Source organism: Papaver somniferum, chromosome 4 (assembly GCF_003573695.1).
Source record: "Papaver somniferum cultivar HN1 chromosome 4, ASM357369v1, whole genome shotgun sequence".
Lineage (NCBI taxonomy): Eukaryota > Viridiplantae > Streptophyta > Magnoliopsida > Ranunculales > Papaveraceae > Papaver > Papaver somniferum.
In genome coordinates, this window is record NC_039361.1 from 110265279 (window position 1) to 110285336 (window position 20058).

Sequence of the window (20058 nt, forward strand, 5' to 3'; positions counted from 1 at the left end):
ATCGATTGGTTCCTGTTCACCTTGATTTATCAAAACACAGAACAAAACTCGTAGGTATTTCTGTGGGAGACAGATTTATCTATTCCTGTAGACTTTTCTGTGTGATACAGATTCGTTTATTAAAGTCTTCGACTTTGGATCGTAGCAACTCTTAGTTGTGGGTGAGATCAACTAAGGGAATAAAGTGTGTAGTATCCTGCTGGGATCAGAGACGTAAGGAGCGCAACTGTACCTTGGATCAGTGTGAGATTGATTGGGATCCAACTACAGTCCAGACCGAAGTTAGTTTGTAGTAGGCTAGTGTCTGTAACGGCTTAATACCGTGTGTGTTCAATCTGGACTAGGTCCCGGGGTTTTCCTGCATTTGTGGTTTCGTCGTTAACAAAACTTCTGGTGTCTGTATTATTTCTTTTCCGCATTATATTTTGTTATATAATTGAAATATCACAGGTTGTGTGTTGAATCGATCAATTGGTAAATCCAACCTTTGGTTGTTGATTGAAATTGATTGATCCTTGAACTTTGGTCTTTGTTACCGTTCAAGTTAATTTCTATTGTATTCAATTGGAGAAAACACGAGCTAATATACTGTTTTCTTTTATACCAAAATCTCTCATTAATGCAGGGAGGGTTGGTAGAATCCCTATATTGGTATAATTTGCATAACGCTGAGCTACTTAAAGGCCACTTAAGTGTTTATATAAGCTATAACTATCTCCCATTGCAGTGAATCAAGGATCTCAGAATTGAATGCAAGAGCAAGAGTGGATCAACTAAACAAGAGAAGCTATAAAGTAAGGAGAGAAAGAAAAAGATTCTGAGAATAGAGCACTAAGAGACGAGCAATAAAGACGGCTTATAAAACAACTAGAAGAGACCGTAAATTTGAATTCTCGAAAAACTAACCTTAAACTTTGTTCTACTTTTTGTTTGAAACTAAAACGTCGACTAATCCTCATTCGACAACACATTTATTGGGATGAGTTTAAGAAAGAAAAAAAAACCCTATTTAAAATCTTAGTACTACTAAGATGAAGGATTTTGCAAATGTCTGTCACTGAATAAAACAAGACAGCTCTACACTGCTGACTATGAACTGACCCAAGAGAGAGGGGCACAAGAAAATGGAAACATTAAAGTTCTTCACCTTGTTTGACTAAATTTGAATTGAAATTATATGGTAGGCGGATACTCTATCGAGCTATGAAACTCAGGCTATATGAAAGGTTTAGTGATTTGAAAGGTCTAATCGGAACGGATTTACTACCCCTTAATTCTCAATTCAAGAGTTACGGCAAAGACGATGCAAATGAGGGGATGAAGCATCTGAAAACAAATAAACTAGACGTGAAAAAAACTCAATGAAATAAATGTCATGGCATGTGAAAGGTTAATGATAACTGTAAAGCCAAATCAAGAAAGCAATTGTAACAAAATTTAAATCTTAGAAAGAAAAATAATGGCTTGCAATCATTTTAGAATTCCTCTAGGTATTCAAATATCTTCAACCAGAGCAATACGACGTCGAGAAGCACATCTGCATCGTATTCAATATTATAGGTGCACAATTTGTCAATGAGAAACATTTTTGTTTCATGCGCAGGCTCAGCGATTGGATTTATGCAATCTGAGCGATGAGGAAAACGCCAGACTAGGGAAGGAAATAATTAAGGAAATCCATGCATGCACGATTGATCACCGGTGTACCAATGACAATAGCTTATTTTCATTCAGAGTATCCCCTGGAATGGATTATGCGTACGCTCATGAGAAGTCCGTAATATACCAACAGATACGGGAGGGAGGATTAGCAGAATCGATGAATCAGAAGAAGAAGAGTAGCAAGAAGAAGATAGGAGGTAAGATTCCTAGTTAAGCAATTTAAAGATGGTTTCTCTCAACTAATTATCTATTATGGTTAAGTTTTTAAGTTTTTAAGTTTTTTTTTTTTTTTTGAAATTTTTTTTTTTCGTATGTAGTTTTCCAATGTGTATGTGTGTTTTATCTAAATTACTATGAATGCCTTTTGATTGAAATTCACTGGTTTGTCTTAATATTTTCGAACTTAATGCGTTAAACGCATACTTATTTAGTCGTACAATTAATGAAAGATTGAAATGATCAAAAGAGATATAGAAAGGACAACAAAGGAAAAGACTTTAAGAAGCAGAATAGAAAGGGAATATCAATGAAGAATTTTAGAATCAAGCTTGAAGAGAAATCTCATCAGGAGACTAGAAGAAGATCAGAAAATAAATGAGCCAGATATCGAATCTAAAGGAACAAAAATTCTATTTGAACCGAGCAAAAAAAACAACACCAAAACTACTCCTCACAAATTTTTCAATGGCCCCACCATAAGTGGCCCCCCTATTGTCCTCTGGCAGGGCCCACCATACAAAACTGTGAGAGCTTTTGCACATATTGTTTTTGTGTGGTTTAATAGCTCGATCTGTTTAGAACCACTGCTAAAGGAATGGAGAGACGTATATAAAGCAGATCCAAAGAAAGAGACATATTTAAACAAGGGAGCCCCAACTTGATTTTAAATCCCAAACTGTTACGAGTCTAAAGTGCGCGCAAAGATTAAAAAGTATCCCAACCAGATGGGAGAATGCAATGTATGATATATGCCTAAATTTAGTTGGATACCTAATATGCAAGATTTCAAATCCCAGAGTCTCAAAAAAATGGATCAAGGAACGTATCAGGTTTCAGATTAGTTTTCCCCTCTTCTCATGGATCCCCATCTGGCTTGGGAACGAAATCCATATGGGGGAATTACTCGTCCAGCATTTAATTAGAAAAGTAGAATGATGAAGATGAAGAAGAAGGATGAAGGAAAAGAGCCCTTGGAGAGAAAAAAAAGCTTGTAGAGCTCAAAAAAGCTCTCTTCCTGCCTTAGGGTATGTAACTATGTATGTATCCAAAAGAGCAAAGCAGAAACCTGAAGAAATAAAAAAGATTAAAACTTAGCTAAGATGTACCAAGTAATAATTAAAAGCAGAATAGAAAATTTTCTTATGGCCGTTGACGCTTCAAAAGTGAAATAGTTGTACTACCAACGCGTACATCACTAACTAAAGCAAACTATTTGTACAATTATTGCCGTAGAAATTTTTTCATCTTCTTTGTTGTTACCAGACATCTCTTCAAGCGATCTTCCATTAGGTTCTGGCACCAAAAGGACGCACCCAAAAGGTTGATACAACCATGCATAATTAAGGAATTCTTGTTTATAGTTTTGCTGGTGGAATCCATCCAATTGCACCAAAGATATCCTACTGAAACAAATTCTGACTGTAATAAGCATGTAGAAGCTGGTTGTTTTTTACTTCAGTTTCCGCAAATGTCTCGTAGAATTTCTTGAAGACTTTTTCTTGAATATTGGGATCTGAAATTAAGCAAAATCAGTTCTAATGGCATATGTGATAGCATATAATGCTGTAGAGTGTAAGGTGTGTGAGAGTTGTGTGTGTAAGGTGTTACTAGAGTGTAGGACTCATAATGTGTAAATGTGCAAGTCGCACGTTCTGTGAGTAATTGAGTTGAGAGAAGAGAGTCGACTTCTATTGAGTATATAAACTCAGTCCCATCTCTGTAATCAGTATCTTTTCTAATAATCATTCTTTGATTAAAATCGTCTCCAACACAATGTAGACATTCAATTCAATTGAATGTTAGCATGGTATCAGACCTGAGAATCACAATTCTCAGGGGTATCGATCCGTTTTTCCGCTGTAGCAACCTTAATTTTCTTTAAATTCAATTTCATCTGCTGTTGTTCTTCATGAAACTCTGCTTGTTCTTCATCACAAATATGCAGTCGTTCTTCATCTTACAAAGAATTAAAATCTCAGATCTATATTTTCTTACATCAACATCTTCCAAATTCATCTTCAACATAAGTTTTTCATCATAATTAGGTTGTTTTCTGCAATCTAATTTTTTAATCAAGGTTGTTGTTCTTGATTCCTGATGCCGAGAGAGTGTGAGCGTGTTCTAGCTCGCTACACCAAGGTCTAGTTAGGGCGAAAACTTAAAGTCGTTCCACTGATTGGATTCAGTAGAAGATTGAGAAGTTGTTGGTCTCAATTCTTATTTCAAAGCAGTCATCAACAAGGTGTTCAAGAATCTTGTGTGTCTCATGATGTTTCTGAGTTGATTTTCGTATTGGAGTTGTGCTGAATCAAAAGGTTTGAGTTCTCTTTATCTCCTTTTTGCTGCTTAAATAATTTTATTTGAAGTTTTCATGGATCTAGTATGGAGTTGTGATTACTGATGGTTCTTAGTGTGGAGTTGTATTTGATCCTGATGTTAGTATTGCAACGTCGTCAAGAGGATTAAGCATGATTTTGGAACTAAAATTCAGTTTTAGGGTTTGAGCTCTTGGTTATTTCAATTGCCAGTTCGGTTGTTTTGGATTGGAATCTCTTACCTCATCAACTGAAATTTGAGTCTCTGCTGGTAATCTCCAACTTTATCTTTAGATTACTTTAGTTTTAACCTCATGTGTTCAGCTTCTACATCACTAGCTCAACAAAAGACAATTACATCTTCAAAGGCTGTTTTCATCATAATTAGGTTTTTGGAAACCAGTTCTTTCATCAAGTCCTACTTTTGCTGATACCTGGAGCTATTAGATTTGAGCATGCCTATCTCTGCTACACATTGTCTAGATTAGAGAGAAGATTAATGTTGTTCCATTTGATAGTGGGGAAAATCTTCTCTTAAATCGCAGATGTGCATCGTTGAGTGTATGAAATGGGAGTTTTCTGCACTATACGTGCTTAGATTGCTTATTATCAGTTCATCCCATTGGTGCTAGTTTTGGTAAAGTTCTCGTCATGTGTGAGATCACGAGTGCGTTGGCTTGCAAGTTTAATGATGAAACTGAAGATGATGTTATGGGAATGGAATTGGTGAGTTATATTAAGTTCAGGCTGATGTTCTCTTTGATGAGTCTACATTCAATTCTGATGTAGCCTGTTTTAGTTATCTTTTCAGTTATTTTTCATTTCTTTTTAGTGCATAATAATGGTACAACTACCAAGTACTTTTCAGTACTCTCAATAATTTGATGGATATCAGTTCAAGGTCTTACTTCTATCATGTCATTGGTGTATGCAAGTTAGTTATGTTGTTAAGCAACTGAAGTGCAACTGTTTTTTGTTTCTGTGGCCTGCTTGGCGTTCTCTGATTCAACTACTTTTTCTATATTGTGCATCTATGTGAGTTTGTGAATGGAAAGCTGGTACAGTTTCTGTTGAAGTTACAGTAGTTGAATACTTCAGTGCAAGGTTATGTGCTTGTTGTTTATTTTGAGTTTCATATGATATGTCACAACAAAACCTCAGCACACAGTAAGTTGCAGAGCATATTTTCTTTTTCGAAGTGGTCAAGTCCATCTACTGTGCTATTACTTCCTGCTACAAGTATATCTACTGCCATACTTCTACATCTCCAGGTGCTTCTATTTGGTTGGTTGTTCATATTTCTTTATTTCTATTCCTACACCAACTGTTAGTACTTCACCCACTTCATCAATTTACCACCTATTGCAACAATTATATCATCAACTACTGCCACTGTGTCCATATGATTCAGTTGCGGTACTTCATTCTACTGCCATGTCTCTTACTGCATCAATATTACCTACTCCACCCGCATATTCTACAACAACTGTCTGTACTTGAGCATTGTAAACTAAGTGAATAAAGGAGTAGGAATTCTATGCCACAACGATTCTTTATGTGCACCATCTCCAGTTCAGGTCTTACTTTGCCTCATATGACATTGACTATCACTACGACACCAACACTTTCTGACCAATCTTTACTACAGCTGCTACTTCTCCTTTAGCCCTGCACTAGTATCTCACCTACTCCTACAGCTGCTTGTTTACACTTGCTATTTCTCAAGATGTTGCTGAAACGCCAAATGCCTTGCTTGCTGACTATGTCTATTTGTAGTCACTCACTTTCAAGCTGTTGTTGCATTGCTATTTCACTTGCGCCATCTCAGGTATGAGCTATGTGGTATTGCTACAAACACCTACCCACTGCAACAATTACTTATATTTGCATCAAATACTACTGCTGCACCAACTGCTCATGCTTAGTGTATCTTGCAACCTCACCTGCTTGTCCTGTTATTATGTTACAACTCTACGACAAGCTTAATCATCTGCAACTGGTGTTTGCTATGTGCTCCTGCAATTTATTCTTTTCTGTCACCTGGTTGTGTTCTCCATCAACTTTATCCACTACTGGGTGTGTGAGAGTTGTGTGTGTAAGGTGCAATCTCAAGCTGATTTCTTCAACGCACCTTGAGCTTGAGGGAGGGTGATAGCATATAATGCTGTAGAGTGTAAGGTGTGTGAAAGTTGTGTGTGTAAGGTGTTACTAGAGTGTATGACTTATAATGTGTAAATGTGCAAGTCGCACGTTCTGTGAGTAATTGAGTTGAGAGAAGAGAGTCGACTTCTGTTGAGTATATAAACTCAGTCCCAGCTCTGTAATCAGCATCCTTTCTAATAATCATTCTTTGATTCAAATCGTCTCCAATACAATGTAGACATTCAATTCAATTGAATGTTAGCACTAATGACATATGTGATTGCGAATATAATGATTTCGGATGAGATGTAAGATTAATTATAATGTGTTGATTGTAGCATTAATAGAACCCTTCCATGCATGCATAAAAAATAAGTTTAACAAACTAAAACATTTGCTTCGTGACTTATCTTCTAGAGTTGTGGTGCAATTACAAAGTCATCTTGCATGACTTATCTAAAATAAGAAGGGAAGCAAAACGTAACATAAAAACATTCAATTGAATGTTAGCACTAATGACATATGTGATTGCGAATATAATGATTTCCGATGAGATGTAAGATTAATTATAATGTGTTGATTGTAGCATTAATAGAACCCTTCCATGCGTGCATAAAAAATAAGTTTAACAAACTAAAACATTTGCTTCGTGACTTATCTTCTAGAGTTGTGGTGCAGTTACAAAGTCATCTTGCATGACTTATCTAAAATAAGAAGGGAAGCAAAACGTAACAAAAAAGAATGCGCATCCAGGGAATCGAACCCTGGTCAGTACCGTGGGAGGTTACTATGGTACCACTACACCAGATGCGCTTGTTGTATTAGAGCCGGAACTAAGCGGCATATAAACGGGATTAGAGAGTTGGGCTTGGCATTTTTTTCCCCTCGCACTCTTTTAACACCAATTCTTACACTTTTACTTTAGATAATTTTAGTGAAAACCAAAGATGGAAGTAATTTCAGGGAAGACAAGCTTTAAAGGAACCAGTATTGTAAGAGAAGCAAATTTCCCATGGATTACAGACTAAAACAAATGTTTAGGTAGCAAAAAGTCGAAAACAATATCCCCCAGGAGTAAAACTGTTTTACTTCACTTGAAGGAATCCCCACATTGTAATAAGCCCCAAAACGCGCTAGAGTCCTCACTGATTCTGTAGCTTCATCCGTGGTTTGGCATTTGTTCTGAGAAAGCTCTTCGGTTTCGTTATGCCCAAGTGCTCCAGAGGATTGCAGAGGGGATGGATGGAGTCCCAAACTTCTTATAATACCTAGTTGCTCCATCCCCAATAGTTACATGTAGCTCTTTCTTGATTGTACTTTAAAACGCATTTCCCAGAGTAATCAATTAACTCAGCAATGAAATCATCTGCTAGGGGGCGTCCTACGACTTGAACGTGAGACACACTATTCGACATAGTCCAGTGTAACAAAGGGGATGAATCAGTAACATATTATTATCGAATTATTGCAAAAAGTAAAACATAGACGCAGAGTTCATCTATGGATGTCATGAGTAAAAAAAACTAACCGTAAGTGGTATAAACCATTATTCACTCCAAGCTGGACGCGACCCAACAATTCAATCTGCAGAAGTCCACCAATGGCCAGAACAGGTTCTGGTAACTTGAACTTCTGCAAATAGCCATCCTATTTGATCGTAAAATCATTATATTTGTTATGACACCATCTGTAACAATTTGCACAATAGATAAATGCATTTTAAGGATAACAAAACACACCTGTCTCATTGGAAACTTTTTCGAGGTGTATGTCCACACTACATGATCTTCAATGGATTTACCGGCGCCATAATCACTTGTAAGATATCTCTCTCGTTGCGGTTCCTTGACATGGCCCATTCTAAATCGCACAGCCTTGGATGAATATAAATTATGCTCGGAAAACACTGTGCACAAAAGAATTACGCAATCAGAAATAAACCAAAACAACATAATGGGGTCAAACCATATATAACTATGCACCAAGATAGCATGAACATAACATAATAACCTTGGAATGGTTCGATATGGATCTCACTAATGAAACACAATTTGGATACCAATCTATACGTCAATGTCTCAGGCACCTCAGGATTAGTCTTTCCTGGACTTGACCAGTAAGAAAACCTCCCATTAAAAAGAACTGCAGGAATCAATGTCTGTTGAATATTTTCTGCTGTAGAACGATTACTAGACTCACATATAGCCTCCAATATGCATTCTTTCGTCAGCGAATGTGCTAAACTTCGCGCTAATACCGCATAAATTCGATGGTTTTTCTTCAACTTTTCCACTCCAACGCTACCACCACCACGAGTCTCAAATCCCATAGACTGTATTACATTGTTTTCTTCAATTGCTTTAACAGAACTTAATGTTTCTGGATACAATCTTAAGCAAAGACTCTTAGAGAATCCACTTGCAATCACTGCAGAACATATTAAAAAGTAAAAACCATATTGTATAATCTTCCCATCTTTACCAAATCGGACTGTAAAAAAGTGAAATAATTGAGATGCTTACCAAACTGGCGCCAAAAACGAGAAACGGAACTAGCGCGAACAACATCAGCTGTATTATTCAGATTGGAGAGGATTTTGAAAGATAAGTCACTGTTTAGCAATACAACAAAGTCAATACTGTTGGCACAATAGATAGTTGTCGGCTGCTTTTGCCTTTGTTGTAGGTCGGTCATTATTCTTCTCAACCATACTGCTTCACATGCTGCACTTGTTGATGCTATGTACTCTGCTTCGGCTGACGATAGTGCCACCGTACTTTGTTTTTTAGAATTCCAAGAGATAACTTTTGTTCCCATACAAAAAACATAGCCTGATGTTCTCTTTCGGTCTTCAATAGAACCTGCCCAATCGCTATCTGTGAAGCCAATTAAATCATTATCATTTTCTCTTGTATACTTGATGCCAAAATCCTTCGTTCCCTTGATATACCGAAGAATTCTCTTTGCGGCTGCATAGTGTAACTTGCTTGGCTCGCTCATAAACCTAGAAACAATACTGGTAGCATTGACGATGTCTGGCCTTGTATTTGTTAAGTAGATCAGTGAGCCGACTAGACTTCTGAATAAGGTTGGATCAACTTTTGTCGCTCCATCATTTTTTACCAATTTCTCATTGGTACCCATTGGAGTTGCAATTGGTTTGCAATCCATCATGTTGAACCTTTTCAGTAAGTCTTCTGCATATTTTTCTTGGGAAATAAATATTTCTTCTGGAAATTGTTTTACTTGAATCCCAAGAAAATATCTCATAAGTCCTAAGTCTGTCATCTCATATTCTTTCATCGTCTTCTTCTTAAATTTTTCTGCCATCTCTTGTTTTGTACTGGCATAAATTAAATCATCGACGTAGAGACATACAATTAGAAAATCTGTACCTTATTTTTTGATGTAGAGTGATGGCTCACTTGGACTTTTCTCAAATCCATTATCTCGGAAATACTTGTCGATTTTGTTGTTCCATGCACGCGGTGCTTGCTTGAGACCATATAGTGCTTTGCGGAGACGATATACCATTTTTTCTTTTCCTTTGCGGACATATCGTTGAGGCTGTTCGACGTACACCTCTTCTTCAAGTTCTCCGTTTAGGAACGCCGACTTTACATCCAATTGGTAGACCTTCATTTTTAGTTGAGCTGCCAAAGCTAACACCATTTGGATTGTTTCCATGCGCGCGACTGGGGCGAATGTCTCGTAGTAGTCAATTCCTGGTTGCTGGGAATATCCTTTTGCAACTAGCCTTGCCTTATGCTTTTGAATTGAACCGTCTTCATTATACTTTGTCTTGTAGACCCATTTCAGACCAATTATTTCTTTATCAATTGGCTGATTGACAAGCTCCCATGTCTTATTTTTCTCGATCACTCGCATTTCTTCGTCCATGGCATGTCTCCATTTTTCTTCTTTTGCCGCTTCCTCATATTTTTGAGGTTCTAGTGCTATAAATGCACAATTAGATGTATCATAAATATCTCTTAGGGAACGCACCTTTCTAGGTGGGGCACTTGCTTCCGATGAACTTGGACTTTGTTGTGTTGGACTAGGAGATCGCGGGCTTGCTGGTGGAGTACTTTCTTCTTGACGTGGCTGATCTGGCTCGTCTTCGATGAGTAGTGGCAACTCGTAGTTGTCTGCTTCATCATTCCAATCCCATGATTTGAATTCATCAAAAATAACATATCTTGAAATTACCAGTTCCTTTGTATCTGGCTTTAGAAGTCTATATGCTTTAGACTCTTCGCTGTATCCGATGAATATTACAAGAGTGTATCACTACAAACCGTAATCATATCATGCTACTCATATTCAAGGTTATCGCTTGATGATAAACCCTAAAATAGCTATTGATATGGATGTATGTTCAATCAATTTTAGACTCAACCAAACAAACATTCAATCATATCGCAATGCATCAATCATGCAATTATTATAAACCGTAGAAAGTGATCGATAATATGGAGAGAAAACTAATTCACCATATCAAAAAGCATGCTTACAAAATCCGACTATATCTTTAACCAATAAAAATAAATGAAGTACTTGTGTTAATGGAGTTCATAACAAAAAGCAAAGAAGAAAGCATCATGTTCTAAACCCTAGAATAAAAAGTAGTAGAAGCAAAGATTAAAGATTCTAGAAAAGATAGATGCGAGACCCTTTTATAAACTTCTTGTATCTCTACTAATTGTTTCGACTGGTCACAACTCGACCACATACTTGTATTAACTCGGCCTACAACTCCAGTCCAGCCCCTTAGGTCCGTTAACTGCTATGCCTGTCAGTTTTGTGGAACTGACAATGCACATTCCAGTTGCAACTCAGGCATCACACGACTCCTTCTCTGCATCGTTCCTAACATACATCTATCCCCGGCAACAGCTTACTCCAACTTCAATCATTCAAACCCATTCATTCTACAGCACAATCTCAAGCCAAATCACTACCAGTGCCTTCACAGTCATTAGCACAACTGTTGGGCATCACAAACCCAAACCAACACCAGTTGCAGCTCTGCCTCAAGCCAATAATCCACACATTCAATTCCTGCACATTCTCAACATCTCAGCCAACTGCGGGATCTTCTTAATCTTGTTACAACCAGCAACATACCACATTCCTGCAACTTATACACTCTTATCCAGCACCATCTTCTCAACTGCATTTGCTGCATCTTTATCTGTATCATTGCCTCATACTTAAACCTGCTAATTCCATCACCTGCAGCTCCAATTGAACACTTGCAGACCAGCCATCACCCTGTAATCTCTGGCATAACCCATGAACTGCAATGTCTCAACTGCAACAGCTCCACAATCCACCAGCTAACTCTTCTCAATTGCAACACTGCTCCCACTCTCTGTAAACCATTCCACCAAGACCAATAATTAACACATTAGTGCCACCATCTGTTCTCAGTTTAAGCCATCTTCTGTTGCAATCACCAGTACCAACTTCCCTTCATTATACAAGTACAACTGTTCCAACAAACCTATCTGCATCTCCTCCATGAGTTCAGTACCGCAACTGCTTCACCACCTGCAATTCTTCTTGCATTCAACCAACAACAACCTATTTCAGATCCTTGTTAACATGGCAAAAACACCACCACTTCCTTGAGCCCACAGCATCACCAGTATCAGTTCAAGAATGATTTCAGTCTCATCAGTGCTTGTAAAGCACCATCACCTCCTACTGCAGCAACATCTCAGTTCTTCTCCAAGCCACCTTGCTGCCAAATTCCACTCACAACCACCATCTCTTTCTTAATCTTTCTGTAGCACATTCCCCGGAAACGCTCTCCCGATTACCAACAACATCATCTCAACTTCAAATGGCGACAACAGCTCACCATTCTTCCAGTTCAATCTTGAACTTGACGCTTCAACTTAATCATCATTATAACTTCACCACCTGAGACAACAACAGTAACTCCAACTGCCTGCACTTGAGCACCAACCTCTCTTCATTACAGCTCAACCCTTCTTAACATCAACATCACTTCATCCTGCTAATCCAGCTCATATCCATTCTAACTCAGCTTCGAATCCCAGAAATCCTCAGTATCAAACTTACAATTCGTTCCACCTGAACCGGCAACAATCTCCATTTCAGAAGCTCCTTCACAAAATCCCATATTCTATGTCGAACTCGAATTCAGCTCAGGCTCAATTGCTTATCACTTCACATCTTCAAATCTGTCTCAGGATCACCCTAGCTCTGGTTCTGTCAATCCTCATTCCGATCTACCCATACCCGTTAGCTTCAATCACTTCATGCTTCTTTAACTCAGTAAACATTTCTTGCTTCTGATTTCCGACCATAATTCTCTGACCAATACCAGTTCTAGTTCGATCTAAAATTTCGTTATTCTCTGCAACACCAACATACCCCATGTCTTCTCAATCTGAACCAGCTTCCATTGTTCAAACACCACAGAAACCCTAACTTTCAAATTCCTGCTCAAGAGTGCTTCTCTGATCATGTTCATCACCAAATCCTTACCATACTCATATTCAAAGCCAACCCACTCTCCAATTGCTTGCAAATCTCGAATCCCAGTTTCCTCTCATAAATCAAAATCACAGCAGTCACTCCCATTTGCGGCTAGAGAAGAAATGAACTTCTTTCTGAAACTCGACCAAAGTTTTGTGGTGCAAAAACAAGTGATTTAGGCACCATGTTCTGTATATGGGCTGCCCTGAGCAATCATTTGTTGATTCCATTTAACTGTCAGTTCTAGAAGACTGACCGGACAATTCCCGCAGACTCCCAAACTTCATCAATGCTTTCGCTCATAACTTTCTCATATGACGTCGTGGTGACATCATTCTTACACCGGTGGCTTCCTCTTTTCGTTCTCTTCAACATGATGAGAAGAAATCCATGACTTTAATGAGTTTCGCTTCCTTTAGATCCAATGACTCCAAAACACCTAATAAACTCAAAAACAAACATAAGATACATAATTTACAAGAAAACTCGCAAGAAAGCATAAACAATAGATAAATATCAAGGTGTTTATGACACCTATCATAAGTAACAAGACCTAAAACCTCTTAGGACTTCTCTACACTCCTTGGAATAACATCATAAGGTATAGTATTGGGTTGTACTCTTTGCTCATGTGATTCTCTAAATAATCCATGCAAAGTATCACTAATCCCTGGAATAGCCAAGAACTTCTCAACTGACTCTTAGTTGCCATGAGTATCTAAGCTATCTTTAGGATTCCAAATTTGAATAGGAGTATCATTAAGCCAAAAAATATCGTTGCCAGGAGAAGGAGAGGCCATGGTAATGTCATAAATATCTTCCAGCAGGCCTGTTAGAGCACTGCTCGGTCGAACTCGCAAGTGTTTCCATCTCAAGCTTGTTTGTCAAGTTTAGTTGCCAATACTATAAGTCTTGATTTCTAATCTACTAATAGCTAAGTCTCATACTAGGATAGAAAGTGTAGTTGAGCTCTAGACTCCACGGTGTTCATCATGCAAAGACGAAGAACTACTCAAGGAACTGGTGAACTTCATCGAAAAAAAGGTATGTGGAGGCTTGAACTTATCGGTCACTCAAAAGTCTACTTTATCTCCTATATTGAGACAAAAGTCGTATTGCTATATAGACTATGATTATATATTGTACTATTTCGAGTTGAGTTAATCTCTCTTATCTATTTCTCGAAATATATGTTGGTAATCTTTCTCTTTGGCCAAGTTCATCTTTACTATTGACGAAAGTTATATTAGTTTCAATCACTTGAAAATCGCTTTGACGAAAAATAGTTTGTGAACAACAACTATATAACGTTCTCTAAGAATGTTTCAATGATTGAAATGAGAGTTTAGAATACATAACCATGGTTGGATATAAACATTGTGAGATAACTCATATGTGTGTAAGTACAATATCCTTGAACCAAAGTATGCGTACTTTGCTGCTCAGGATAACCGGAACTAAAGTCCACGTACCAGTACGCGTACTGTCGGAAGTTCACATCCCGTGAATTTTTGCTGGAGTTTGTGAACTGAAAACAAACTTATTCCGGGTTCTTAAGTCCGCGTACTAGTATGCGTACTTAAGTAGGTTATTTTCTAGAAACAATTTAATTCGTGAACTAAGACATTTATATTTTAAGGAATGCAATCTTTGCAAACCCTGGCTATAATGTTCATCAATAGATTCGAGTGAATCAAAACTATTTTTGTTTCTATTGTGTCTTGTATACTTCTATGAGATCTAAGCAATTGAACAACTCTCGAACTAGTTCATTCTAGTCATTTGAACTAGTTGTGGTAAAGAAGAATAAGGTTAATATGAAAGTGCTCATATGGCTAACCTATGGTTAACTACCGTTGAACCAACGACTTGTACACGTTTAAGTACGGTTACTCAAACCTAAATGAAGTTACATTTCATGTGTGTATAACAAGCTAAAATTCGATCTAACGGTTGAAAGATATTAGCTTGAATCTAATAAGGTTTTTATCTAACGGTGAATATTGAATGCTTTGTTACCAAGGTAGCATTGATTGCAAACCCTGATTTGAAGACTATATAAAGGAGAACTCTAGCAACTGGGAAACCTAATCCCCACACCTCCTGTGTGATACTAGTTGTATAAGCTAGAGTCGATTCTCCTCTAACCTTAGGTTTCTATCGAGACCCTGTAGGTTAACGACTTGAAGACTTCATTGGGATTGTGAAGCCAGACCCAACTATTTTCTTTGTAGTTGTGTGATCTGATTTTGCTGTTTCTATCGTGTTTGAGTACAATCGTAAGATCTGTAATTTCTTACAATAGTAATATTGAGATTAATTTCTCCGATATGCAAGATAAAAAGTAGTCACAAACATATTCGTCTCATCATTTATGATTCCACAATATCTAGTTTCGCCATCTCTACGATTTAGATTATTGTGAGGTGATTGATAATTCTAGGTTGTTCTTCGGGAATATAAGTCCGGGTTATCGATTGGTTCCTTTTCACCTTGATTTATCAAAAGACAGAACAAAACTCATAGGTATTTTTGTGGAAGACATATTTATCTATTCCTGTAGACTTTTCTGTGTGATACAGATTCGTTTATTAAAGTCTTCGACTTTGGATCGTAGCAACTCTTAGTTGTGGGTGAGATCAACTAAGGGAATAAAGTGTGTAGTATCCTGCTGGGATCAGAGACGTAAGGAGCGCAACTGTACCTTGGATCAGTGTGAGATTGATTGGGATCCAACTACAGTCCAGACCGAAGTTAGTTTGTAGTAGGCTAGTGTCTGTAGCGGCTTAATACCGTGTGTGTTCAATCTGGACTAGGTCCCGGGGTTTTTCTGCATTTTTGGTTTCGTCGTTAACAAAACTTCTGGTGTCTGTATTATTTGTTTTTCGCATTATATTTTGTTATATAATTGAAATATCACAGGTTGTGCGTTGAATCGATCAATTGGTAAATCCAACCTTTGGTTGTTGATTGAAATTGATTGATCCTTGAACATTGGTCTTTGGTACCGTTCAAGTTAATTTCTATTGTATTCAATTGGAGAAAACACGAGCTAATATACTGTTTCTTTTATACCAAAATCTCTCATTAATGCAGGGAGGGTTGGTAGAATCCCTATATTGGTATAATTTGCATAACGCTGAGCTACTTAATGGCCACTTAAGTGTTTATATAAGCGATAACTATCTCCCATTGCAGTGAATCAAGGATCTCAGAATTGAATGCAAGAGCAAGAGAGGATCAACTAAACAAGAGAAGCTATAAAGTAAGGAGAGAAAGAAAAAGATTCTGAGAATAGAACACTAAGAGACGAGCAATAAAGACGGCTTATAAAGCAACTAGAAGAGACCGTAAATTTGAATTCTCGAAAAACTAACCTTAAACTTTTTTCTACTTTTTGTTTGAAACTAAAACGTCGACTAATCCTCATTCGACAACACATTTATTGGGATGAGTTTAAGAAAGAAAAAAAAACCCTATTTAAAATCTTAGTACTACTAAGATGAAGGATTTTGCAAATGTCTGTCACCGAATAAAACAAGACAGCTCTACACTGCTGACTATGAACTGACCCAAGAGAGAGGGGCACAAGAAAATGGAAACATTAAAGTTCTTCACCTTGTTTGACTAAATTTGAATTGAAATTAGATGGTAGGCGGATACTCTATCGAGCTATGAAACTCAGGCTATATAAAAGTTTTAGTGATTTGAAAGGTCTAATCGGAACGGATTTACTACCCCTTAATTCTCAATTCAAGAGTTACAGCAAAGACGATGCAAATGAGGGGATGAAGCGTCTGAAAAAAAATAAACTAGACGTGAAAAAAACTCAATGAAATAAATGTCATGGCATGTGAAAGGTTAATGATAACTGTAAAGCCAAATCAAGAAAACAATTGTAACAAAATTTAAATCTTAGAAAGAAAAATAATGGCTTGCAATCATTTTAATTGTAACTCCTCTTCCTTCAACATTTTGGAACTTTCCATCTCCGATCTTGACCGATGGAATCTCTTGTTCCTCCAATTTTACGAAATATTCTTTGTTTCCTGTCATATGGCTGCTGCATCCGCTATCGACGTACCATATACCTTGTGCTTCTTGTTGCGAGGTGAGGCAGGAATAAAATACTTGATTTTGAGAATCATTTTTCTCGGAATAGTTAGCTTCGTTAATCCAACAATCTTTTTCCATGTGATTTAATTTATCACATTTGGTGCACTTATATTTACAATTTTCGGTTGCATGGCCAAACTTTTTGCAAACATTGCAAAGGAGATTTGAGGAGTAATTTTTTCCGTACCTTTGATTGTTGTTTCTGTAACCTCCTTTTCCTCTTCCACGTCCGCGGTAGAAATTTTTGGGCCCTCGATTTGATGTCGACCCTTTCTCGTGAGGTGATGTTGATGACGATCCCCCTCTGGAGCTTTCTTTTCTGGCTTCCGTATTTTTCTTTTCACTGAAATTTATTTTTGTTTGAAACGCCTGCTCCAACGGTTGCTCCGCGAACCTATTTATCCTTTTCTCGTGCGCCTCAAGTGAACCCATTAATTCGTGTACCGAGAGAGTCGATAAATTTTTGGACTCTTCAATGGCAGCGACGATGTGATCGAATTTGAACGGTAAGCTCCTTAAAATCTTTTCTACAACTCTTTTATTTTCTATGGTATCTCCATAACTACTAATTTGATTTACTATACCAGTAACTCTTGAAAAGAAATTCTGGATAGTTTCATTTTCTTTCATAAGTAGATTATCAAAATCTCGCCATAAGTTTTGTAGTTTGATGGAGATTACCTTTTCTGATCCTTGGAATGCTACTTTGAGAATATTCCAGGCCTCCTTCGAAGTTTTCACCACCGAAATTCGAGGAAAAATAGTTTTGCTTACCCCTTGTTGTAGAAATAGTAGTGCTTTAGCATCCTTCTTCTTGTTTTCCTTGTATTCCTTTTTCTCTGCATCCGTCCATGACGATAGACTTTCTGCCGACTCGGGTACCTTATAACCATCTTCTACAAAATCCCATAGGTTTTGTGAAATGAATAATGTCTTCATTTGTAGACTCCAATAATCGTAACTCTCACCATCAAAAATTGGAATTAGACTTTGGGCATAATTGAAACCTTGAATACTTTGGTTAATTGCCATGGATAGAGTTTTGGGCATAACCCACAGGTCCCAGAATCGCAACCTGGCTCTGATAAATACAAGCCCCATCCATCTGAAAACAACAGAAGAACCAAACCCTCAATTTATAAGCTAAGATTTTGCCCTAATTAAAGACGAGGAGATGAAATCTAGCTTTTACCGGTCGTGATTTTATAGTAGTAGTAGTTTGGGGCCTATAGGTGTAAAGCGGGCTTTTCTGGGTAGCCTACTAAACTAATAAGAGTCGATAAGAGTCTGGCCCGGACGGGTATATTTCGAACCCTACTAAAGCTGCCGTTAACGGTGTAACGGATGCCGAGATCATCATGTCCCTTGTCTTCTCCCTAGCCAGCGCTGTTGAAGAGCTTTCAACAAGTTGCTCTGATAACTTCATTGATATCTTGTTGAAAACATTGGTACCTTGTTGCCTTCGATACACACCGGCGGTGACCGGCCTAAGTACATGATCATTACTCTACCCTAGTTACGGTGAGGAGAAAACAATTCCTTTGACTGTAAGAGAATGTTTTTAGAAAAAGAGTACTTGCTCTTTGGTCTTTGCTTTTGACAGTACTCATGTCTAGAGCGGATTCTTAATACTGGTAAGTCTTCACTTGAATGTTCGTTCGTTCGTTCTTGAGTATCCGTACGTTTTTGAAAAACTAGTATTTGATGTCACCAAGATATATAATAAATCCATGATTGCAATATAAAAAAGGAACCAAAATGAAAGTTTTTATAGATCATCACTAATTGCATCAGAGTGCACAACAAACATTAGCAAAAATAAAAATAACACACACACATCAACCTCAATAACATATTACGGCAATGCATATTCAAATAAACACCTCAAAATAAGCAACCAAACTCTGACACTTACGACTCAGTACTCCCAATATTGAACATCGATCTAGACGACACTCATCGTGCACCAGCATGACTCATCTTTAAAGAGGAGGACAAACGAAACCAGGTGGAGGGTTCTTTCCACAAGTGATGAGAACTTGAAGTGCTAGAGGAATGAAGATATTAAGATTAAGAAGCTTAAGTCTTATACTAGTGCACAGACAAACAGCGGCTTCGAGCTCTAGTAATCCTGCAATTACTGGACAGCAAGCATTTTCAACCGGGTCTCCCAACCCAACATGTACCAACCCACCAAGTACATCCACACATAGCCCTAACTTCAAAGCATTAATCGGGCAACTCGGGGAAGTTCCTGGAAGTCCACCACCTCCTCCAATAGGAGGTAGAAGTCCACCACCGACTCCGATAGGAGGTAAAAGCCCACCACCGCCTCCAATAGGAGGTAGAAGTCCACCACCACCACCGATGGGAGGTAGCATTCCGCCGCCACCACCTGAAGGTGGACTTCCCCCGCCGTATGGAGGATATGTAGAAGCAGGTGGTGGGAGTGTCACCGGAGGATTCCTCACGGTTGGTGGGCGCCCAAAAACTGGTGGATTAGTGGAAGGTGGAGAGAATCTAGGTGGGTTGCCACCTCTGCCGGGTGGGTGAGTGGATATTGGTGGAGTTGGACGTGCTTGGTAAGGAGGGTTGCAATAACCACAAGCATAAATTGGAGGCAAAGCCAGCAAAGAAAGAAGGATGAAAATGTAGAACACTGCTGTAACCCTCAACGTAGTCATGATCAGGCTTGATGCTTAGAAGTACTTGAGGATCGGACTACTCGAAAGGAGATGGTTTTCATGGATTGATAGCAGTAAGATTTCATGTTTATATACTACATTTCATTGACATACCCGTGAGTGTTTTTTATTTAGTTTATTATTTCATTGCATGCAATAGCTGGTAACCAGAGAAAAAAGAGTACAGTACTTAAGTTTTCAGAAGAAGATGGATAATGTTAACAAATCCTTATTGTCTACAAAAAAGCATGCAGCACAAAATTATACTATAGGATTCCCTTTTGGAGTGCTTGAGTTTTAATTGGAAAATTTTGATTAGCGATTTTGGAATTTTGTTGAATACGGTGGGGAATTCAAAACCAATCCGTGAATAAATAGGTTGTATGGATCCGTGACAACTAATAGTTTAC

General features: G+C 37.9%; 2 protein-coding genes and 1 non-coding gene across 3 annotated transcripts; all 3 read right to left on the reverse strand.

The window, feature by feature from the left end:
• Positions 1-7080: 7080 nt before the first annotated feature.
• TRNAG-CCC lies at positions 7081-7151 on the reverse strand. The gene has a single exon. It is a non-coding gene; the product is annotated as a tRNA-Gly (tRNA).
• A 391-nt stretch (positions 7152-7542) lies between these two features.
• LOC113272999 (F-box protein At4g00755-like) lies at positions 7543-9032 on the reverse strand. Its single transcript, XM_026522775.1, has 5 exons — positions 8861-9032; positions 8304-8765; positions 8078-8244; positions 7867-7985; positions 7543-7654 (listed from the first exon to the last, which is right to left on the reverse strand). The coding sequence occupies exons 1-5, from the start codon at positions 9030-9032 to the stop codon at positions 7543-7545; spliced, it is 1032 nt and encodes a 343-aa protein (XP_026378560.1).
• A 9690-nt stretch (positions 9033-18722) lies between these two features.
• Positions 18723-19695, reverse strand: LOC113274187 (36.4 kDa proline-rich protein-like). The gene has a single exon (XM_026523654.1). The coding sequence runs from the start codon at positions 19646-19648 to the stop codon at positions 18947-18949; it is 702 nt and encodes a 233-aa protein (XP_026379439.1). The 5' UTR covers positions 19649-19695; the 3' UTR covers positions 18723-18946.
• Positions 19696-20058: the final 363 nt, after the last annotated feature.